Source organism: Oncorhynchus clarkii, chromosome 28 (assembly GCF_045791955.1).
Source record: "Oncorhynchus clarkii lewisi isolate Uvic-CL-2024 chromosome 28, UVic_Ocla_1.0, whole genome shotgun sequence".
Lineage (NCBI taxonomy): Eukaryota > Metazoa > Chordata > Actinopteri > Salmoniformes > Salmonidae > Oncorhynchus > Oncorhynchus clarkii.
This window is the reverse complement of record NC_092174.1, coordinates 24,701,408-24,726,318: the sequence shown is the minus strand read 5'-3', so window position 1 is coordinate 24,726,318 and position 24,911 is coordinate 24,701,408. Positions and strand designations below refer to the sequence as shown.

The 24,911-nt window shown below is 42.3% G+C and overlaps 1 protein-coding gene across 1 annotated transcript; it reads right to left on the bottom strand.

Annotated features, from left to right (window-relative positions):
• Positions 1–1,695: 1,695 nt before the first annotated feature.
• Positions 1,696–23,973, bottom strand: LOC139386905 (hypoxanthine-guanine phosphoribosyltransferase-like). The gene is made up of 9 exons (XM_071132780.1): positions 23,832–23,973; positions 23,526–23,632; positions 21,142–21,325; positions 20,779–20,844; positions 6,994–7,011; positions 3,375–3,457; positions 3,150–3,196; positions 2,854–2,930; positions 1,696–2,469 (listed from the first exon to the last, which is right to left on the bottom strand). Exons 1-9 carry the CDS (start codon positions 23,880–23,882, stop codon positions 2,422–2,424), a joined length of 681 nt encoding a protein of 226 aa, XP_070988881.1. The 5' UTR covers positions 23,883–23,973; the 3' UTR covers positions 1,696–2,421.
• Between the last annotated feature and the right edge of the window lie 938 nt (positions 23,974–24,911).

The following is a 24,911-nucleotide window of genomic DNA, read 5'->3' as shown; positions in this document are numbered from 1 at the left end:
TTTTCAGGGCCAAGACAAATGTCCCATTCATTCCTCCCAACAGAAGGGGCCACCTGTTCCTGGGATTGGTGACCTTTGTCAAGGAGGTCATCCTGGCCAGGGGACTTTCATAATGTTGCCCTGGCCAGTTCTACTTCCAACGGCTGTGAGTTCTACTTCCAACTGTTCTGCCAGGGGCAGGGGTGGTTAGGAAGCATTCTTATATAGCTAAATAGTGAATACACAGTGCATGTCAGCTGTATTTTAGAAGGTGTACGAAACATGATATAACCAAAATAATAAACATCTGGAAGAGGTAGGCCTAGAGTAATCTCAGATGGCTCAGTTTTATATGGAGAGGCCATCACTTATCGAATACAATAAGAGTTAGTTCACTAACAGGTAAACAGACCAAACCTTTTTGTTTTTATAACGATGCTTGTCTTGCTTCTCAAACACAGTGGAATCATGTGTCAGGTGTATACAAAGGGCCCCGCAGTTCACACACAACTTGCTCACTTTTGGTCCTTTGAGTATTTAGTCCTTCTGTCACTAACCTAGTTTTTCAGTGCATTTACCTGGTCAAAGTATACTGAGGTGAGTTCAAAGTTCAAATCTTGTAAAGATGTCTCTTTGATCCACTTCACCACTACAAGGTGAGAAACCAGAACTCTAAAAGGCTTCCAGGAGGGCCAGGTACTTATGACCAAAGAACTGGGAAAATACACTGAGTATACAAAACATTAAGAACACCTGCTCTGGGCCTCCCGAGTGGCGCAGTGCTTGAGGCGTCACTACAGACCTGGGTTTGATCCCAGGCTGTGTCACAACTGGCTGTAACCGGGAGTCCCATAGGGCGGCTCACAATTGGCCCAGCGTCGTCCAGGTTAGTTGAGGGTTTGGGCGGGAGGACTTTACTTGGCTCAACGTACTCTAGTGACTCCTTGTGGCGGGCCGGGCTCCTGCAGGCTGACTCTGGTCGTCAGTTGAAAGTTATTTCCTCCGACACATTGGTGCAGCTGGCTTCCAGGTTAAGTGGATGGGTGTTAAGAAACGTGATTTGGCGGGTCATGTTTCGGAGGACGCATGACTCGACCTTTGCCTCTCCCAAGCCCGTTGGGGAGTTGCAGCGATGAGACAAGATCATAATTGAAATTGGGAGAAAAAAATAAAGAACCCCTGCTCTTTTCATGAGATTGAAGCTTTCACCTCAGTCTATCAGTGAAGATGAAGGGGAGGAAAAGTATAAGGGCCTTTGAATGGGGAATGGTAGGTGCCAGGCACACTGGTTTATAATGCATTGAAGTCAACATGGGCCAGCATCCCTGTAGAACACTTTTGACACATTGTAGTCCATGCAACTCAATATTAGGAAGGTGTTCCTAATGTTTGCTATACTCACTGTAGAATGACTCCTTGTTTGTCCAGGAACAGAAAATGAGGACAACAATTGTGTTGTGTTGTCATGTAATAGTATCTCAGGGATATTAAATATGCCATGACTATGGTATACTACAATAATGCTCATCACAAGATAATTTTGGTTGAATAAAGTAAGACTTCAGAACTTAATGTAAAAAATAAAATAAAAACTAGGCCTCAGGGAGACGTGTACAGTGGGTTTCTATCTTGTGAGAACCTCTACAGTAAAGTATCAAAAGCAAAAAGACACTATTTACTATGCAGAAAGAACAAACCTCATTGCAATGTCTCATACCCTGTTATACAGCATAGGTTCATTTACGTTTATTCAATAATTAATGAGATGACCAATGGAGGTTGAAATACATTCTCCTCACAATACAGTGCAATTCCCTTTTGTCAGAAAAGCAGCTGAATTTGAATTAAAAGGACAGTAGGAATTCATAAGAACAAATGGCATCGGTCAATGTGCCCTTCAGCAAGGAACTTAACCCTAATTTGCACCAGAGGCGCAGTACTATGGCTGACCCTGTAAAACAACACATTTCGCTGCCCCTATCCGATGTATGTGACGATAAAACATTATAATTATTATTGTATTTTTTTTATTCAATCTACCGGACGGTGCCCACCTTTACATGGGCCAAATGTGTCCCACAAAATACAGTAGCAGTAAGTTGAGATAAACAAATGTCACTAAACTGAAACATTGATGGCTACAAATTCTACATAACAATGTCTGTTCATTATATATTTTTCATCAACACAGACAGGTTTCATGAACATTGTAACAGTACATCACAGGTTCACAGCTTTGTTATAAAAATAACTATGGAGGTTCTAATTATTATGCAACGAGTCCAATGGTCTATGGGTAGGCCCTGAGGTGTGTCAACCAGCAAAGAGCGAGAGTGAGGGTCTTTGGGTTTGATAACCGTTGTTACTGCATGGCCTCTCATGGGAAGTGTCCAAGCTTCTTGTGGAAACATTTCCTCTGCAGAATCCTATAAACATCACTTCTTAGACCTTGTATTTCAGCTTCCCGCTTTCACTGATCACACAGATATGCTGAGGGAAAAGGAAGTCATATGACAAATATCACTGCGCTTTAAAGGAGCAGTGCAGTTAAAAATAGATTCCTGTTTTTTTATGATGATATTTCCACACTTTGAGGTCGAAATAACACTCTGAAATTGTGAAAATTATGATAATGCCCCTTTTCTGTAAGAGCTGTTTAAAACAAAATTCTGGAATTTCAGCCTTTTCAGGTGGGATGGAACTTTTGGCCCACATGAAGTCAGAATGCGATCTGATTATAATAGACCAATGACTGTTCATCTGGGTAAGAGGGTTGTGCTCTAGACATCCCATCAGCCAATCAGGGTGGTGAATGAGGACCCAGTGAAGTACATCACTGAAATTAAAATCAGTTTTGAATAAAGAAAAACTTACATTGAGGTCTCTGAAATACTCATTGTAGTCCAAGGCATATCCAACTACAAAACGATTGGGTATCTCAAAACCAACATCTGAAATGGAAGAGATGTGGCAGAAGGATTAGCACTGCAACAATGTTCCCAAAACACAACAAACAAACCATCTGTTTGTGAACAGACCATTTAAAACTGAGCTATTACCTGTAACTGGTCATGTTACAGGTAATATAAGACAAGTAAATCATTCTTACATGGACATATAACATATAATAATGAAAACATAAAAGCAAAATGGATAGAACTGCTACATACAATCTGGGAGACATCCTGAACTGTTTGGCACTCTCTTCACCAGCAAACTGAAACAGAACACAGGAGGCACACGCAACACAAGCATGTAACATCCCCAATATCCCTACCTGTAGCACACTGACACTCTGCTCATTTCTTCTGTCTAGACTAGAAAGATGGAATTGAGTGACTAAGCGAAGGTCACCTGGTCTGTTGTGGTGTTAGTGGTTTTATAACAGGACTCACCCTGCTACTTTGATCATCTTGGGCCTGAAGGCCTCCACGTGTTTTAGGAGAGTCTTCATTGTCTTGCCTGTGTCTACAATTGCCTGCGGAGGACAACAAACACAAAAAAACTGTAGCAGCAGGACTATGTGACTAGCTGTCAACACTCAAAGTCAAATATACACCAAGCTGAGAGCTCACTGGTTTTTCACACTAACAAAACAAATAAGAGTGCTTTAAAAAATCCATGTGTGTGTGTGCATGCGTGCAAGAGTGTGTGTATGCGTGCAAGAGTGTGTGTGTACACTGAGTGTGTAGCCCCGCTCCCACTGAGCAGTCTGAGCTCACAGTGAAATGGAGGACAACCAAAGTGTGACCCAGGGTTAGACTGAAACCCATCTCACCCGGGAACACATCTAGTGAAACTGGTGGTTTCAGTCATCGGTTTGGGGTGGAGGGGTAGGCTGTTATGGTTCCCAGAGTTGTGGCACGGATCCACTCTGATGTCTTGTTGTCTGACTTTGTTTATGTCAGCTGATCACTGCTCTATTGTGTGGTCCCTCTATTCATAATCTGACACATAGCCACCCTTCTTCATTGTTCTGTGTGTGTGTGTGCATGTCTGATCTAGGTTCAAATACACAACCCAAAACACTTACTTTTATTTCAGAATTTCATGTTATTTTCTAAAAACCAAATAGTCGCCCAAATTGTATTTGAAAGTATTTTCAAATACTTATTTAGAATACTATTTTCAAAACCACTCCCTTGTATTTGAGTCAATGTATTTGTGTATTTCCAAATACCTTCCAATATTTTTTAGGGGTAGATCAATCTTAATATTGCAGATAGATTGTGGCTTCTATCAATATAAATGTCTGCATCATTTTCAACCCCCATATATTTTCTGTTAAATATATGCACTACCATCAAAAGTTTTAGAACACCTACTCATTCAAGGGTTTTTATTTATTTATTACTATAGTCTACATTGTCGAATATATATATAAGATATAGAAGACATCAAAACTATGAAATAACACATATGGAATCATGTAGTAATCAAAAAAGTGTGAAAAAAAACCCAAATATATTTGAGATTTGAGATTCATACAGCCACCCTTGGAAATTTTGGTTCCAATCACCGTGTCTTTGTGAGACGTGTGGGTGAACGGATCATCTCTGCATGTGTATTTCCCACCGTAAAGCATGGAAGAGGTGGTGTTATGGTGTGGGGGTGCTTTGCTGGTGACACTGTCTGTGATTAATTTAGAATTAAGGCACACTTAACCAGCATGGCTACCACAGCATTCTGCAGCGATACACCATCCCATCTGGTTTGTGCTTAGTGGGACTATCATTTGTTTCCCAACAGAACAGTTCCCCTTTTCCACATTTTGTTCCGCTACAGCCTTATGCTAAAATGGATTCAATTATTTTTTCCCTCATCAATCTACACACAATACCCCATATTGACAAAGCGAAAACTGGTTTATAGAATGTATTTTTTATTTTTATATAAAATAAAAAACAGATACCTTATTTACATAAGTATTCAGACCCATTGCTATGAGACTCGAAATTGAGCTCAGGTGCATCCTGTTTCCATTGATCATACTTGAGATGTTTCTACAACTTGGTGTCCACCTGTGGTAAATTCTTTATTTGAAAAAGGCAGACACCTGTCTATATAAGGTCCAACAGTTGACAGTGCATGTCAGAGCAAAAACCAAGCCAAGAGGTCGAAGGAAATGTCCGGAGAGCTCCGAGACACGACTGTGTCACGGCACAGATCTGGGAAAGGGTAACCAAAACATATGAGGAAAATTACAGCCCTCTCTCATCTTTTTAAGTGGGAGAACTTGCACAATTGGTGGCTGACTAAATATTTTTTTGCCCCACTGTATGGGCAGTACCAAAACAAGTGATCTAATGATTGTCACTTCGCAGCAAAATCTGCAGAGCTGGTATGGTTGTATCCTCCATATAACATTCTATTTGTTGCAAAAATTGTATTTAGTAATTTTACATTTAAAAACAGTTTTGAATCCGGCGTCATTTTGTGTATCAGTTCATAAACCATGTGCCATGGAATCGGTACATCGAAAATCTCTTCCCAACTACAGTAACTCCACCAGTCCTATTTATGATATAATTTACAATTTGTTGTAATATTTGTTCAGTCTTTTCCAAGTCAATTAAACTGAAATATCAAGCAACTTTCTATGGCTTGCTTAAAGAATGGCAATAATAAAGGGAAAAAGGCCATGGAAAACTACACGGTACTGTAAAATATGTATTTTTTTGTGATCCAATACGTAATATTACTAGTACACTTATCATAATTTCATTGTAACCCAGAGGTAAGAAAAATTATCTAGATCCTCTGAGGCTGTGGAGGGATCCAAATTGTGGATTTAAAAGAAAACATGAATCCTCAGCATACAATGACAAGTTTGTGTTTAAGCCCTGGATTTCTAGCCCCTTCATATTATTGTTGGATCTGACGTTAATAGCTAACATTTCGATGGCCATAATAAATAGATATAGCGAAAGCAGACAGCCTTGTTTTACTCCTCGACAGATTAATACTTTCTGAGAAGTAGCCATTCTTTACTATTTTATACCTAAAGGTTAGTATACATAACTTTAACCAATTGTCTAAGAGATTCTCCCAAATTAAAATATGAAACTACTTGTTTTTTCAAATAAAGCTTATTTGAATACTTGTTTTGCAATGTATTGAAAAGTAAAGTTGAAATAACTGAAATAGTAGCTTAACCCAGGACTGGTGTGTGTAGGTGGGAGATTGTGAGGGGGATGACATAGAACACATTTCCCTATAATAATAATGAGGATGAAACTAGAAATTAGAGACTATGTCCTTTTAATATGAAGACCTACTCTGTAATACAAAGAACAGGGCTGCACAAACTATAAAGAGGGTAATTGAAAATGGAAGGGGTATGGACTTGATGAGGGCTTATTTTGATAGACCGCATACCCAACTTCCAATTACTGCCCCTCCCCCATTATAAATGCAATTTACTTTGATTCTGTACATTTTATCCATGTTTCTGTATAGACTACTAATGAACACAGCTGTATTCATATGCTAGTTCTAAAGATCTCTGCTTAATGTAAGCACTCATTGTATGACAGTAATGCTTTCAGTCATTTCAAAGAGAATCCTTCCCAAAGTAGAGGTCCCTATAATAGGCTCCCAATTACTGTGCTGCTGAGAGGAAAGTTTCTTGAATCAATTCTGAGAAGGGACAATCAAACTTCCCTAATGGACAGAGATAGTCAATTAAAAAAGTTTTTACTATGTCCAATTCAGGGTCGTATTCATTAGAGCACACCATAATGTTTTTCAACTTATAACGAAAACAAGCGTTTCTTATTGGATAAGTTTGTATAGTCCTTCCCTGTTTGTCTGTTTTCTTCAGTTTGGTGCCCAATGAATATGACCCTGGTCTGGTAGAACCTAGACCTACATACAGAGAATGAAAGCCATGAGGCAATGTCCTCTGCTCCCCCATGGCCTGGATAAACATGTGGAGAAAGTGATGGAGTATTTGATGGATGCACTCAGACTTAAATAGAGAAGAGGAAGGGGGGGAAAAGCATGTTGACTCACCTCTACGATTAGGACGTTCTTTTGTGAGCATGTCATAGAAAAAAGAGAAAGGAAGCAGTTATGCATGGGTAGGAATACATAATGACTTATCTACCAATCTTTTAGTTTGCAAGAAAGGCATTTCACTGTACTTGTGGATGCGCATGCATCCCAAGACAACATTTGTATTTGTATTTATTATGGATCCCAAAGCAGCAGCTACTCTTCCTGGAGTCCAGCTAAATTAAGGCAGTTTATACCATTTTAAAAACATTACAATACATTCACAGATTTCACAACACACTGTGTGCCCTCAGGCCCCTACTCCACCACTACCACATATCTGCAGTACGAAATCCATGTGTACGTATAGTGCGTGTCATTGTGTGTGTATGCATGTCTCTGTGCCATTGTTTGTGTTGCTTCACAGTCCCTGCTGTTCCATAAATCTGTTTTTAAATCTAATTTTACTGCTGGCATGAGTTACTTGATGTGGAATAGAATTCCATGTAGTCTATGTAGTACTGTGTGCCTCCCATAGTCTATTCTGGACTTAGGGACTGTGAAGAGACCTCTTGTGGCATGTCTTGTGGGGTATGCATGGGTGTCCGAGCTGTGTGCCAGTAGTTTATACAGACAGTTTGGTGCATTCAACATCTCAATACCTCTCATTAATAAAAGTAGCGATGAAGTCAATCTCTCCTCCACTTTGAGCCAGGAGAGGTATTAATATTATTAATATATTAATATAATATTAGCTCTGTGTACATCCAAGGTCCAGCCGTGCTACCCTGTTCTGAGCCAATTGCAATTTTTCTAAGTTATTTTTTGTGGCACCTGACCACACCACTGAACAGTAGTCTAGGTGCGACAAAACTAGGGCCTGTAGGACCTGCCTTGTTGATAGTGTTGTTAAGAAGGCAGAGCAGCACTTTATTATGGACACACTTCTCCCCATTTTAGCTACTACTGCATCAATATGTTTTGACCATGACAGTTTACAATCCAGGGTCACTCCAAGCAGTTTAGTCATCTCAATTTACTCAATTTACCACATTATTTATTACAAGATTTAGTTTAGGTTTAGGGTTTAGTGAGTGTTTTGTTCCACATACAATGCTTTTAGTTTTATAAATATTTAGGGCTAATTTATTCCTTGCCACCCACTCTGAAACTAACTGCAGCTCTTTGTTGAGTTGAGTGTTGAGTGTTGCAGTCATTTCAGTCGCTGTAGTAGCTGACGTGTATAGTGTTGCATCATCAGCATGGCTTTACCCAAAGTTAGTGGCATGCCATTAGTAAAAACGGAAAAAAGCAAACAGCTACCCTGGGGAATTCCTGATTCGAACTGGATTATATTTGAGAGGCTTCTATTAAAGAACACCTTCAGTGTTCTGTTAGACAAGTAACTCTTTATCCACATTATAGCAGGGAGTGTAAAGCCATAACACATTTCCAGCAGCAGACTTTGATCGATAATGTCAAAAGCTGCACTGAAGTCTAACAAGACAGCTCCCACAGACATTTTATCATTAATTTCTCTCAGCCAATCATCAGTCATTTGTGTAAGTGCTGTGCTTGCTGAGTGTCCTTTCATATAATCATGCTGAAATTCTGTTGTCAATTTGTTTACTGTGAAATAGTATTGTATCTGGTCAAACACCATTTTTTTCATAAGTTTACTAAGGGTTGGTAAGAGGCTGATTGGTCGGCTATTTGAGCCAGTAAATGGGGCTTTACTCTTCTTGGTTAGTGGAATGACTTTAGCTTCCCTCCAGGCCTGACGGCACACACTCTCTAGTAGGCTTAAATTTAAGATGTGGCAAATCATGAGGCAGGAAAATGATGTGGATACATTGAAGCAACATCTTAAGACACCAGTTAAAGCTTGGTCGCAAATGGGTCTTCCAAATGGACAATGACCCCAAGCATACTTCCAAAGTTGTGGCAAAATGGCTTAAGGACAACAAAGTCAAGGTGTTGGAGTGGCCATCACAAAGCCCTGACTTCAATCCTATAGAAAATTTGTGGGCAGAACTGAAAAATCGTGTGTGAGCAAGGAGGCTTTCAAACCTGACTCAGTTACACCAGCTCTGTCAGGAGGAATGGGCCAAAATTCACCCAACTTATTCTGGGAAGCTTGTGGTAGGCTATCCAAAACGTATGACCCAAGTTAAACAATTTAACGGCAATGCTACCAAATACGAATTGAGTGTATGTAAACTTATGACCCATTGGAAATGTGATGAAAGAAATAAAAGCTGAAATAAATCATTCTCTCTACTATTATTCTGACATTTCAAATCCTTAAAATAAAGTGGTAATCCTAACTGACCTAAAACAGGGAATTTTTACTAGGATTACATTCCAGCAATTGTGAAAAACTGAGTTTAAATGTATTTGGCTAAGGTGTATGTAAACTTCCGACTTCAACTGTAAAAACACCACTTTTGTGTATTTTTCCCCATGTAAAATACAATTCAAAATTAGAAAAACGTCCTCCTTGGTCCGTGTGCTGGGATGTAAGGGAAAAGGGTGTATTCTTATTCATCAGGATGCCTACACCTCTGCTGTTGCTACATTAAGTGGCAGCATAGGCCTCTCCAACCCAGCTCCTCTTTAAATATTACATTTCAATTGTTTTGCCCACCCAAGCCAAGCTGGTCAACCTCCCATCCTTGCCCACCCAAGCAAAACGTGTCAAAACCTCCCGTCTTTTCCCGCCCCCCCCCTTTTTCGACACATTTACACCCATCCTTACATCAATTTACTAGTCCATTTTCCTTCATTCACATACAACATATTCATTCTCTACCGCCCTCCTACACATATTCACTCTCCCTCACAGTCCCATTCATATGCAGTCACACACACCTCCCTCCATAGAACAGTTGACATACATGCTATATTTCCCCCTTTGTATTGTCTTTTCAGTGTTTATGTAGCCCATTAGCATTGGCTACTTCTACGGTTACTTCATAGAGAAGAATAGTTACTTGGGGAAAGTAGAGTATAGATTGTATTGGGGGTAGGTGGAAAGAATATTGTCTCAATTTACGATAAACTGGTCTTAGGCATCACTGTATGTAGCCTAGTGTGCTTATCGATGTTCTTCCTCTTTATCCTCTCCTCAGTGCAAGGGGCTCTACTCCTTCAATTGGAAACGTTTCTTGCAGCTTGTTTAGGGTTTTATCGGTGCTTGTGAAATCCATCCTTTGAGTTCCCTTCCATATCCACAGCACTGTCGGGAAGCTGAGATTTGATCCCTTTTCTTCTAGTGACTGTCTGATCAGAATGTATTTCTTGCATTTTTTTCTCAGCCTAGCAGACATGTCCTGGATGAATTGAATAGACTGGCTGTGGATTTTGATCTCCTTCCCCCTTAACCCTTCAAATGTTGATTTTGGTCTGAAAGTTGCATGGCTTGAAGATTACCATGCAAGGGTATTTAGCGTTCTTCTGTTTCATGCCGCTCCTATGGCATTTTTTACAGATCTTCTGGTGATATACTCACGTGAAGTTCTTCTGATATCAGTTTGACCACGTAGCTGGAAAGGTCTCCTTATTCCTCATCTTCCAGTAAGGACAATATTCTCATGTTTCATCTCATTCTATTTTCTTGCCGGTCCAATTCATCTTCTAAAGTTTGAAACAGTGTTTCCAAAAAATAACGTTTTGTTGTCTTGTTCATTCATGCGCACACCTTGTTTGTGCGTATCTGACACGATAGCCTCTACTTTCTTTTCAAGTGAATCTACTTTCATTTCATTCTATTTTCAGTTCATTTGTTTTGGTGGGCATTGAGAGCAATTTAGCTATGTTTTCCTGGATACCCTTTAGCTGTTCATTACTCTCGTTTGTTGCTCCTTTTCCTCTGGGGGAAGCCATGGCTTGTTGCGTTTGTGTCACTGCATTGCGTTACCAACTGATTGGTTCGCTGTTGTACACAACTGACCACTCACTATCTCCCAGTTGCTTGGGGATATATTTATCTATTGATTTTAGAGGCTTAAGGATTTATTTATTTTTACCCCTTTTTTCTCCCCAATTTCATGGTATCCAATTGATATTTACAATCTTGTCTCATCACTGCAACTCCCCCGCGGACTCGACAGAGGCAAAGGTCGAGAGCCCTGCGTCCTCCAAAATACGACCCTGCCAAACCGCTCCTCTTTTTGACACACTTAACCCTCCAAAATACGACCCTGCCAAACCGCTCCGCTTTTTGACACACTTAACCCGGAAGCCAGCCGCACCAATGTGTCGGAGGAAACACCGTCCAACTGACTACCGTTGTCAGCTTGTAGGAGCCCGGCTCGCCACAAGGAGTCGCAAGAGCACGATGAGACAAGGAAAGCAAGGGAATCCTGGCCGGCCAAACCCTCCCCTAACCCGGATGACACTAGGCCAATTGTGCGCCGCTTCATGGGACTCCCGGTCATGGCGGGCTGTGACACAGCCTGGGATCGAACACGAGGCTGTAGTGTAGTCCTTAGACCGCTGAGCCACTTGTGAGGCCCCATTAGAGGATTAATTTAAACTCTGTCTGGTTTCTACATATAATCAGTTCTGTCGGTACAGAACGGAGCTACTCACACCCTATGCGTCCCTTCAGTACGCGAATGCGCCTCATAAGTCTGAACCAATCATAGACGTCTATGTTTCACAAGTTTGGATAGTACAGAACAGTAGAGTAGAATACAGTATAATGTACTTTATTGTACTGTACATATCTACCTTCCTGTACTCTACCGAACTTTACTGTGATGTCCAAATTTGTGAAACATAGACGTCTATGATTGTTTCAGATTTGGTCTCGCCCAGACCAAGCAAATTAGGTCATGTTTGGGGGTGGAGCTTATTACAATTATAGCCAGTGTGTGGAATAATACCCAAACATGCAAAAGACGGATATTACATATTTCCACCTTTGAGTACCTATTCAGGATACATCACCATGAAGAGAATGATATTCATATCCATAATTATGCATTTCTGTATAATACAGATCAGGGACTTAATTTTGTTATCGGATGTAATTCCACTTCACCTACTCTAGTTCAATAACCAAAATATTTGTTTTTAAACTCAAGGAGTCATGTCAAAGCTGACACCCCATTCTTTCTGCAAACATATTTGAATCGTAATGTGGAGCAGATATTTAACAGTTCGGGGAAAATGTGGTCGTATAAGTAACTGTGGGAGATTTTACCATAACTCTGGACTTGCCCCTATGCTCACACAAAGATATTGTGAAGTCAGTAACATACAAGTGACTAATGGCTTCATAATACTAGCTACTCAATTGGTGTTTTCCCTGTAGACAAAGTGATTCATTATGATTAAAAGTCTTGTTTTCCAGTTACAGAAGAACAGAACATTCCTGATATTGCAAAATTAAAATCAGAGGCATGCTTCACACTGTTGACCCACTCAGGAAGGGACAGCCAGCCAATACCAGACACCACATGTTGGGGACAAAATATTGGCATCTGGGCAAAACAACGGCTTCCTACCCCGTCATCCAGGGGCATGATCATACTCCTCCTGATTATTAATGCTAGCAGTGTGACTTACTACATGATATTAGTGATTACACAAGGCATGTCTAAAGGATGCCTTGCTTATCTGCTTAATATGAACCAAGGCATTCTCAAGAGAAGACATCCCAAACATGATGTGTGAAAACAAACTTAGCTACATACAGTAGTAGTGCTGTCATTTCACGTGAAACAAAGGATGCAGTCAAGCAGAAATGAAGCCATGCTGAGTTGATGCTTTGTCTGTCTGGGGCTCAGTAGTGTCATTAATTCCTTCCAGACAGTAAAGAATTATTAACCTTAATCCTCAATCCAGACAGTGTTAACTACATGGATACAAACTGGAAGGTGTGACATAATAACATTAATGATCAATTAGCATAATCTCTAGCTAGTGTCTACAGTACATCATTAATAAAAAGTGGCAACTTTCCCTAGGCCGCAATTACTTATTCTAAAATATTTCACACACAGTCCAAATATTCTCTGTGAAGAAAAGCAATAGAGCAATGAGTTAAACTCACCACCCCATAATTCAGTGGTTCAGCATGTTCCTACACACTGACATCCGGGCCACACCTCACTACAGGGTGTACCAGTGTGTGTACAGCTTGTGTGTGTGTGTGTGTGTTTTGATTTATATGCCAGCAGCATCTCCCTCGCTGACCTTTGATCCCATTAATGGCTGTATGCACACAAACAGATTAGACTAAACCATTGTCTTGTTCTTCAGAGACAATGAGCAATAGTGACATTTCTAGTATGACATCAGCAGATATTTAAACAAAATGTACAGCATGCTGCTAATATAATCTATATAAGTAGCAGGACTATTGGTCGCAGCAGTGACAGAAATAGTGATAAATTCTAGTCTTGGCAGAAAAGGAAAAATGTGGTCATAGCTCTGATCAGGGCCATACTAACCACAGCCGTTGATTTGAGCTCCAAAGCTTCTGTGACACTTCTTCTGAGAAGAGACATGGGGAAGACTGCCCCATTGTGGTTGCTGAGAGACACTGCCCAAATCTCACCAAATTCAGATTAACAACAACTATTACTGAGAAACACATGATCATGATCATATCCACTGCTTTCAAGACACATTTTAGTTTAAAAAAAAATCAGTACCGGTATTGGCTCATAAATATATCTGCTAATAAAGGTTATATTTCAGTCGACTCAGAATCGACATCTCACTATGGGACACGTCTTCTTTTGCGGGTCATTGGTTGAAGCCTTATTCAATCACGCCTAACAGGCCAATCAGAGCTTTGTGGGTGTATGCCCCGTGTCTATATAACACCCTGCACTGCTCTGGTTTTCTCATTCTCTGCCTCTTCACAAGTCTATTTGGTTACTAACTCGTTAAGCAGCTTTCTTCAGAAACCTAGCTCTGAACTTAACTTCCTTTCGGTGTGGGTTACCACCCCACCACGGAGCGTTGAGTGGCTTATTTTCTATTTTCAGGAATTCTGCTTTACCAAGTGAAGTTACCTCAGTTGTTGGCTAGCTACAGTACACCTGTTGCCTACACACAATTGTCGTTGTAAGCTAGCTAGCTCCACTGCTTTAGCATCCCGCTAATAGCAGGTTCCCACACATTCTACCCAGGGTCTCTAGCTCTCAGTCAGTTCCCACCGTTCGGAGTTAGCTAGCTGAACTTTTGAATGTCTTGACTAGTTAGTGGGCTAATGGCACCACTGGTGTTTTAGCTAGCAACCTCTGGGCTAAAATCCCATTTAGGTTGTTTAGCTAGGAATGTGCGGTGCTATTTATTCAGTGTGTTACCCCACCATCTTCACTCAGGTGAAGATAGCCAGCTAATTAGCTAGCATCACTGTTGGCACTACTTTCAATACACCAAAAGTATAAAGACAGGATTTATTTCCCACCACCCTGGTAAATAAAGATTTCTGTTTCTACTTACCCGGCTCAAGCTCAAATTACCCCGTGTCTCTCCCAACTTCACGTTGTAGTGGTAGCGCGTGGCTAGCTAGCCCCACGGCAATTCCATTTGCTCTGTTCGTCCGGTCGAAACGAGATATCAACAGGCTTATCGGCCAAGTTGTCAGGGAAGGGGGAGAAAAAGCAGCGCAAGCCTAGCAAAGCTTGCCATGGCAATTGTGGTCATTGCATATCCGGAACGGATTCCCATCCGCATCCCTCATTGACCCCGCTAGTTCTGTGCATTGCGCTCAGCTGGGCTCCGGTGTCCTTAGACGTAGAGCGAAGTACATGGAAAGTATTGCCCAGGCCTCGTCCTTGCTCGAGGACGACTCTGTTGATAACAAATTCTCAGAGGAAGGAGAAGCTACTCAGGCATCTCCTGCTTCAGGATGATTCGGAGAACCCCCACCTTTCCCAGGGCGTGGACCTTGATTCCGACGAAATCCAGAAGTGCGGACGAGGGCATGTCTCTAGCCGCATCAGGCAGCGCCCTCTCTGACCAGGAGATGGATTACGCCCCTGAAGAATTTCTCCCCTCTGCTCAGTTTGTGCTACCTAGCCAGACTGACTGAAGAGGTGGGCCAGGAGTCAATAACTGACCTCCACATCTTCGAGGCAATCAGACCCGCTGCCACCTAACTTGATGTTGAGTATCCTACGCCTCCCCCACCTTCCAAGCTAATGAAGCTAAGTCACCTTGCCGACCAAACCACCCGGACCCTCAAGTGTACCGCTGACGCTTCTGGGAGGGTCATGGCGCATGTGACCTTTGGCCAGAAAGTCCTCTAGCTGAACAACGCAAGGGTGTCAGAGGGAGAAGGGAAAGATCCTGAGTGTACAGATCAATTCCACCAGACTGATTGGACCAGCCATATCGGAGATACAGACCAGGTTCAAGTTACCACGGAAACAAGCCCCTATGCCCACGTTCTCCCAGGTCGAAACCATGAGGCCTCCCTCCCAGAACAGAAGGATCCCTAAGACGCCTCAGCAGCTTTCTCTGGCCACGCCGACCCAGGGACAAACATAGTCCGCTCACCAGCAACGCGCTGCCTCAGGGCACAGGTGTCACTCCAAGCAATGAGCAGCGGAGACCCCCTCGGCTCCACCCGGAGGGAATGGGAAGAAGCGGCACACCTAGCGCAAGGCCGGGGCTCGAAAAGCTGGCAGAGCTCCTCTGGCCTCGACAAACAGAGTCTCCTCGGGACACACAAGCTCATTTACACACGGCAGAAGTGTAGCACAGGAGCCCCCCACCATAAGACACATAAGCCCTTGTTGGGGCAGGTCAACACCAATGTTCCCCAAGTCTCGAGGGCGTCCTTGTCTGGGCCACCAGGCCCGGCAGGCCCCGGTCCCTTCCATGGGACAGGTTGCCCACATGCAGTGTTGCCCCCAGGGGACAGGCGGGTTCCTTTGCCCCTCACAGAGAGCAGTGGTGCGCATGTGCAGTCTCCCCATGGGTCTTACATCCAGTAGACCAAGTGTGCAGACTACAAATTGCAGGGGTCCCCCGCGTTTCATGGTAACAGTGCAGTTCACTGCACACAGGGAAGCGATCCGAGTCCTCAGAGACGAGATTCAGTCTCTGTTGACCAAGGGAGCCATACACGTGGTACCAAAGGAGGAAGCTCACCAGGGCTTCTTCAGCCATTATCCATCTTGGATTTATGGCACCTCAACAAGCATCTGAGAGTCTACAGATTTCGAATGCTAACGCATGGTATGCTGTTTGATTCAACTCTGATGAGTGGTTCACCACAGTAGAACTTAGGGATGCTTATTTCCACATTTGAGTTTATCCTGCACACAGGAGATATCTAAGGTTCGGCTTCGAGGGCATAGCCTACGAATATCTCACTTTATCAGACGGTCTGTTCCCTTGCCCCATGGACATTCACAAAGTGTGCCGAAGCCGCCCTAGCACTCTACGGGAGAAAGGCGAAGGGTGTACAGTGAACGGCATATGGTCATAATCTATTAGTACAGCCCATTCAACGTTCTCGAGCTCTACACTGTGTTACTAGCCCTCAGGCACTTCCGTCCATTCCTACAGGGCCAACATGTCCTGGTCAGGTCAGACAATAAGTCTATGGTGGCTTATATCAACAGCCAAGGAAGAATGCGGTCTAATCAACAACACTCTCTGGCGAGAGAGATCTTGCTATGGAGCAGAGAAGATCTGTTGTCTCTCAGAGCAAATGAAACATGGTGAAGTCCCAAAATTGCCCTCGCTAGAAGCATGTGTTTCAGACATAAGGAAGTGGATGGCTGCAAACTTTCTACTTTTAAACTCGGACAAAACAGAGATGCTTGTTCTAGGTCCCAAGAAACAAAGAGATCTTCTGTTGAATCTGACAACTAATCTTAATGGTTGTACAGTCGTCTCAAATAAAACTGTGAAGGACCTCGGCGTTACTCTGGACCCTGATCTCTCTTTTGAAGAACATATCAAGACTGTTTCAAGGACAGCTTTTTTCCATCTACATAACATTGCAAAAATCAGAAACTTTCTGTCCAAAAATGATGCAGAAAAATTAATCCACGCTTTTGTCACTTCTAGGTTAGACTACTGCAATGCTCTACTTTCCGGCTACCCGGATAAAGCACTAAATAAACTTCAGTTAGTGCTAAATACGGCTGCTAGAATCCTGACTAGAACAAAATACATTGATCATATTACTCTAGTGCTAGCCTCCCTACACTGGCTTCCTGTCAAGGCAAGGGCTGATTTCAAGGTTTTACTGCTAACTTACAAAGCATTACATGGGCGTGCTCATGTAGTGGGTTGAGTCACTGATGTGATCTTCCTGTCTGGGTTGGCGCCCCCCCTTGGGTTGTGCCGTGGCGGAGATCTTTGTGGGCTATACTCAGCCTTGTCTCAGGATGGTAAGTTGGTGGTTGAAGATATCCCTCTAGTGGTGTGGGGGCTGTGCTTGGGGTTATATCCTTCCTGTTTGGCCCTGTCCGGGGGTGTCCTCGGATAGGGCCACAGTGTCTCCTGACCCCTCCTGTCTCAGCCTCCAGTATTTATGCTGCAGTAGTTTATGTGTCGGGGGGCTAGGGTCAGTTTGTTATATCTGGAGTACTTCTCCTGTCCAATCCGGTGTCCTGTGTGAATTTAAGTATGCTCTCTCTAATTCTCTCTTTCTCTCTTTCTTTCTCTCTCTCGGAGGACCTGAGCCCTAGGACCATGCCCCAGGACTACCTGACATGATGACTCCTTTGCTGTCCTCAGTCCACCTGGCCGTGCTGCTGCTCCAGTTTCAACTATTCTGCCTGTGATTATTATTATTTGACCATGCTGGTCATTTTTGAACATTTGAACATCTTGGCCATGTTCTGTTATAATCTCCACCCGGCACAGCCAGAAGAGGACTGGCCACCCCACATAGCCTGGTTCCTCTCTAGGTTTCTTCCTAGGTTTTGGCCTTTCTAGGGAGTTTTTCCTAGCCACCGTGATTCTACACCTGCATTGCTTGCTGTTTGGGGTTTTAGGCTGAGTTTCTGTACAACAATTTGAGATATCAGCTGATGTACGAAGGGCTATATAAATACATTTGATTTGATTTGATGTGCCAGGCATACTAAACCCAGTTGAAGATTTACTGTCGAGGTGGAACCCACAATCCGGGGAGTGGCAAATTCATCCCGAAGTTGTCGAGGTGGTGTAGTGGCGTTATGGCAGGGCTTCCGTCGATCTTAACGCTTGTTCTTCGCGATGAGAGATCACAACGCTCCTCTAAGTGTGGACGCGCTGACCCACAAGTGGCTATACGTGCTTCTGTACACTTTCCCTCCAGTGGGCCTGATCCCCCCATACTCTGGAGAGGGTGAGAGCAAATGGTCTACCCCTCATCCTGATAGCCCCGCTACAGGGAGACAGGACGGACAGCTGACCGTCCTCGCAGTGGCAGACCACGTGTAACAACACCTGCACAGGAACGGTACATCTGAACATCACACCTACGGGACGGGTACAGGATGGCACCAACTGCCCGGGTTACACCAGGAATGCACAATCCCTCCATCAGTGCTCAGACTGTCCGCAATAGGCTGAGAGAGGCTGGACTGAGGGCTTGTAGGCCTGTTGTAAGATAGGCACAAACCCATCGTCACTGGACCAGACAGGACTGGCAAAGAGTTCTCTTCACTGACAAGTTGCGGTTTGGCTCAACAGGGGTGATGGTCGGATTCGTGTTTATTGTCGAAGGAATGAACGTTACACCGAGGCTTTTACTCTGGAGCGGGATCGATTTGGAGGTGGAGGGTGGGTCATGGTCTGGGGCGGTGTGTCACAGCATCATTGTACTGAGCTTGTTGTCATTGCAGGCAATCTCAACACTGTGCATTACAGGGAAGACATCCTCCTCCCTCATGTGGTACCCTTCCTGCAAACTCATCCTGACATCACCCTCCAGCATGACAATGCCACCAGCCATACTGCTCGTTCTGTGCGTGATTTTCGGCAAGACAGGAATGTCAGTATTCTGCCATGGCCAGCAAAGAGCCCGGATCTCAATACCATTGAGCACATCTGAGACCTGTTGGATCAGAGGGTGAAGGCTAGGGCCAATCCCCCCAGAAATGTCCGGGAACTTGCAGGTGCCTTGGTGGAAAAATTGGGTAACATCTCACAGCAAGAACTGGCAAATCTGGTGCAGTCCATGAGGAGGAGATGCACTACAGTACTTAATGCAGCTGGTGGCCACACCAGATACTGACTGTTACTTTTGGTTTTGTTCCCCCCTTTGTTCAGGGACACATTTTTAAATTTCTGTTAGTCACATGTCTGTGGAACTTGTTCAGTTTATGTCTCAGTTGTTGAATCTTAGTTATGTTCATACAAATATTTACACATGTTAAGTTTGTTGAAAATAAACGCAGTTGACAGTGCGAGGACGTTTCTATTTATGCTGAGTTTATATACATACACTACCGTTGAAAAGTTTGGGGTCACTTAGAAATGTTCTTGTTTTCCATGAAAATATACATTAAATAAGTAGCAAGATGAATAGGAAATATAGTCAAAACGTTGACAAGGTTATAAACATTATTTTTAATTGAAATAATAATTGTGTCCTTCAAACTTTGCTTTCATCACAGATACCTCCATTTGCAGCCTTGCAGACCTTTGGCATTCTAGTTGTTAATTTGTTGAGGTAATCTGAAGAGATTTCACCCCATCTCTCAGCAGTTGGATTGGTTTGATGGGCACTTCTTACGTACCATACGGCTTACGGTCAAGCTGCTCCCACAACAAATCTCCCACTTTACCACCACCAAAGCACCCCAGATTGCCTCCACCATGCTTGACAGATAGTGTCAAGTACTCTTCCAGCATCTTTTCATTTTCTTCAGTCTGTTCTTCTTTGTGATCCAAACACCTCAACCTTCGGTTCGTCTGTCCATAATACTTTTTTTCCAATCATCCTCTGTCCTGTGTCTGTGTTCTTTTTCCCATCATAGCCTTTTCTTTTTATTGGCAGGTCTGAGATATGTATTTTTCTTTGCCACTTTGCAACTCTGTCTAGAAGGCCAGCATCCCGGAGTCACCTCTTCACTGTTGAGACTGGTGTTTGCGGGTACTATTTAATGAAGCTGCCAGTTGAGGACTCTGTTTCTCAAACTAGACACTCTAATTTACTTGTCCTCTTGCTCAGTTGTGCACCAGGGCCTCCCACTCCTCTTTCTATTCTGGTTAGAGCCAGTTTGCGCTGTTCTGTGAAGGGAGTTGTACATAGCGTTGTACCAGATCTTCAGTTTCTTGGCAATTTCTTGCATTGAATAGCCTTCATTTCTTAGGACATGAATAGACTGATGAGTTTCAGAAGAAAGTTCTTTGTTTCTGGCCATTTTGTGCCTGTAATCGAACCCACAAATGCTGATGCTCCAGATACTCAACTAGTCTAAAGACCAGTTTTATTGCTTTTTTAATCAGAACAACAGTTTTCAACTGTGCTATCATAATTGCAAACGGGTTTTCTAATGATCAAGTAGCCTTTTAAAATTATAAACTTGGATTAGCTAACACAATGTGCCATTGGAACATAGGAATGATGGTTGCTGATAATGAGCCTGTGTACACCTATGTAGATATTCCATAAAAAATCATCCGTTTCCAGCTACAATTGTAATTTGCAATATTAACAATGTCTACACTGTATTTCTGGTCAATTTGATGTCATTTTAATGGACAAAATGTTGCTTTTCTTTAAAAAACACGGATATTTCTAAGTATGCCAAACTTTTGAACAGTAGTATATTTGAAATAGTATTTATTTATGTTATATTTCTTGTGTACAGCAGGGCTACTTACCTTTCCAGTCAGGAAAGAGAGGTCTTCTGCTCCAACGATGTGGAGATCCTCTGTGGACTGATCATTCTACAAGAAAGTGAAAGATTTGGTCAAGTTTGGTGTAAAAGCTTACAGTAATATAGAACATTAATAATACTGTCATAACATAAAAAGTATATTAATGCCAGCTGTAAATGACAACAGCCATGACTGAAGCCCATACCAGGCATACAAGGACCGGAAAAATAAACACTACAATTCAAGCTGTGACAATTTTACCTCAAGAAAAATGTATCTGATTTCACAGGGTCTTGGATTGGATTGCATCATGGAGGAATTTTCCACTTGTCCAGCACTAAAAAAAAGTGTTATTTAGGTCCTTACCACATAACTCTTGAGGCGGATGAAGTTGACACTCATGGGTAGAGTGTGGTCTGAGTTACGACTCAGTGCTTTGATCCTCTCCACCAAGTCAGCACAGAACTGGTACCCGGCTTTCAGAACACATAGCACCACAATGTCATGGTCGCCCAGGTCACCCATTATGTTACGGGCAAGCCGTTCTGTCCTGCAACACAAGTATGTGAAGGAAAGGAGTAAAGCCTGTCACATGCTTTCCAGTAAAAACAGTTATGACAATTCTGTGACGTTTTTGTTCATTTTGATTGTCGGCAGCTTTTTATCCGGCTCTTCGAGCACATTTTAAAAGAGTCGGTAGTTCGGTAGCCGAAGTCAACAGTACGACTCATAGTAGGAGTGGGAAATACGGTAAGGATTTTTCAATTATGTGTTTGTTGTCATTCAACGAGACTTGCACATTTTTTCACTTAAGAAATACTTTACCAAACATCTTAGTTAGATGTAAAATTGTGTGACTCACATGCTGACTAAACAGCCTCGGCGAGTGTGTCCGCATTTTGACTTTGTCTATCCCCACCAGGCGCGTTCATGACATGCAGGTTAAAATAACCAAAACCTACTATGAACCAACTATATTCATTTGGGGTCAGGTCGAAACACACATGAAACCTTTCATTAACATTTAGCTTGCTTGCTGCTGTTGCTTGCTGCTGTTGCTTGCTGCTGTTGCTTGCTGCGGTTGCTTGCTAATTTGGGAGAAAAAAATAGGATTGCTATTTTACCGGAGATGCATATGGTCCTTTTTTTTGCTGGATCTTTGTAGAATTTTGACCCATTTTAAGTCACAAAATCATGTGTGCTCTACTTATAGAACCTAGTTCTATATTAGAATAGTTTATTTTAGTGACTGGCTACGCACACGCCCGTTGACACGCTGAAACAGTTTGTATGAAATTATTGAATAACATGTATGTGTACATTTATTTTGCAATGTGGGCAGTTTGGTCAGCTTATAAGGGTGTTTTTACATATAGTTCTCTTTAAAAGAACCAATCTCAGTCCTCTTTAAAGTGAACTCCGGGGTAGAAAAAAGCAAAATAACTACGTTCTCTATGTCTTCACACTGCCCTTGCCTTTGAATGAGGACTCAGCTCTTTTGCCAGTTCAGTTCACCTATTTTGTGATCCGAGTCCTCTTTGCATTCACATTGCTAGGTTTATAAAGTAACCTTTTCCAACATTCACTCAATGCACTCTGGGTTTTTACAAAGTGCCAAGCCATTCCATCAGTACGGAGTTATGAGAAAGCTTTATATACACCTACTTACATTTTGGAAGCGAATAGATTCCATTTAGTTAAAAGATGAGAAGATACCAATAATGTTTACATGTCAATAGTAACAGAATAAATAGCATAAGAATAACTATAGATTAAATAATTCTGGAATGGAAAACTGTACACCCAATTTAGGCTACTGCCCCTTTAAGAGCTAGAATAGATTTTGTACCCTGCTGTAATTCTCACCAAATATGTTGTCTTCTCACACGTCTTCAAACCCCACAAGTGAATAAACAGCTTATAAAGCTGTCTTAGCTTATAGTTCACATACTGCAAACAAATAATTTGAACTAAAAACGGAATCTCTGGCCTCCCGGGTGTCGCAGTGGTTTAAGGCACTGCATCGCAGTGCTGGAGGCGGCACTACAGACCCGGGTTTGATCCCAGGCGGTGTCACAGCCGGCCGTGACCGGGAGACGAGCGAGGCAGCGCACAATTGGCCCATTTGGCTTTTTTCTTTTTCCGAGCGAAGGTCTTTTAACCTTTTACTGCAGTGGGCTAAATCAGGGACAGAGTGTTTCTTGGTAGTCTTAAACAAATGTACTTTAAAACAGAAATATACACATGGTTATAGACTTTAAAAAAAGAAGACACCTGTACCATGTCAGATATAATTTAAATGTATTCCATTTTGAGTTTGTATCCCAATATTACACTTTATGTACATCTCAGAAGACTGAAATATAATAAAACCGTATGACATAGGAACACTTTTTTCTGTGGGTAATATGAATAACCTTCCACCCATGAGACCACTAGAGGGCGATTTGGTCATTTGACTGCAGGAAAGGATTTTAAGTGATTATGAGAGTCACAGACATTCAAGTGACTAACTTCCATCTCTGTATGCTGTAGGTAGGCTATTGGCTTTACATTCTCACACACTCTGATAACATCCTGATAATGGATTTTAATTACTGCCCTTCCTTGTCCCTTGTTCCGTTTAACCACTGAGGAGTGGGCGACTGATAGTCTTGTAGTTTCCCAATGTCAGTGATCACACAGAAAGAAATATGCAAGTGAATTCGTATATAGGCCTAACGTTACTGCATTCATGCTATATAGTTTACCTGTCCATGATGACACCATGTGGGATGTAAACACACTCTAGATCTCCAGAATAGTGTTTTGGATAGTTAAAAAGCTCTAAACTGTAACCTGGCCAGTCATCGTTGATCTAGGAGGGAAAATATAGTATTCATTACAAATATTATTTATTTACTGTTTAAGTTCAATGCATGCAAGAACACAGTAGACTACAACGTTAGATACTTTGTTGCACATGAGGTTTACACATCATGCACTCATTTTATGTCGACCTCTATCACATCAGTTCGGTAGGCTATCACTTTCCCAACCAATTTCATTGTAATTACCACAATTCCTCCGTCTTTTCCGCCAGTTTGAATGGTCAAATCGTCTGCCATGTTGTTTTCTTGAACCCGAACTCGTTTTCAGAGCCGCAGTACTCACAAGTCAGTCGAAGATCGTGGCGGAGTGTCGAATCACGAGGGAGGAGGAGCGCCACTGTGAAAGAATGTTCTCTTCTCGCCTTAACAAGCAATGCGTGAAATTGCTTGGAAACACAAAGTTGAATTGAAATTTGCTTTTGAATCAGGAACGTTTCCTCTCACGACCTCTACATGCCAGAATGTTGAATACAATTATATTTTAACTTACTTTACAGCTTGTCTATACAGTTGGTCCTTTTGGCGGTAGGAATGTGAGACAATATCCCCATAACAATATTATTGTCAACTTTACAAGATGCTGGTAGTGCTCCCCTGAAGCATGCTTCTAAGATAAAAAAAATAAATACATGCAAGAGATGCATGCATCGAGCTCGCGCACGTAGTGATATACAGTGGAAGGCAGAAGTTTACATACACCGTGGCCAAATACATTTAAACTAAGTTTTTCACAATTTCTGACAAAGACAATACAAAGGGGGAAATATAGCATGTATGTAAACGGTTCTATTGAGGGAGGTGTGTGTGACTGCAAATGAATGGGACTGTGAGGGAGAGTGAATATGTGTAGGAGGGCGGTAGAGAATGAATATGTTGTATGTGAATGAAGGAAAATGGACTAGTAAGTTGATGTAAGGATGGGTGTAAATGTGTCGAAAAAGGGGGGGCGGGAAAAGACGGGAGGTTTTGACACGTTTGGCTTGGGTGGGCAAGGATGGGAGGTTGACCAGCTTGGCTTGGGTGGGCAAAACAATTGAAATGTAATATTTAAAGAGGAGCTGGGTTGGAGAGGCCTATGCTGCCACTTAATGTAGCAACAGCAGATGTGTAGGCATCCTGATGAATAAGAATACACCCTTTTCCCTTACATCCCAGCACACACAAATTAGTTTTAATGACTAAGTGTATGTTAACTTCCGACTTCAACTGTATTTCTGAATGCACTACCAGTGCTTTCAAAAGCTGATGTAATTATACTCTCCTTTG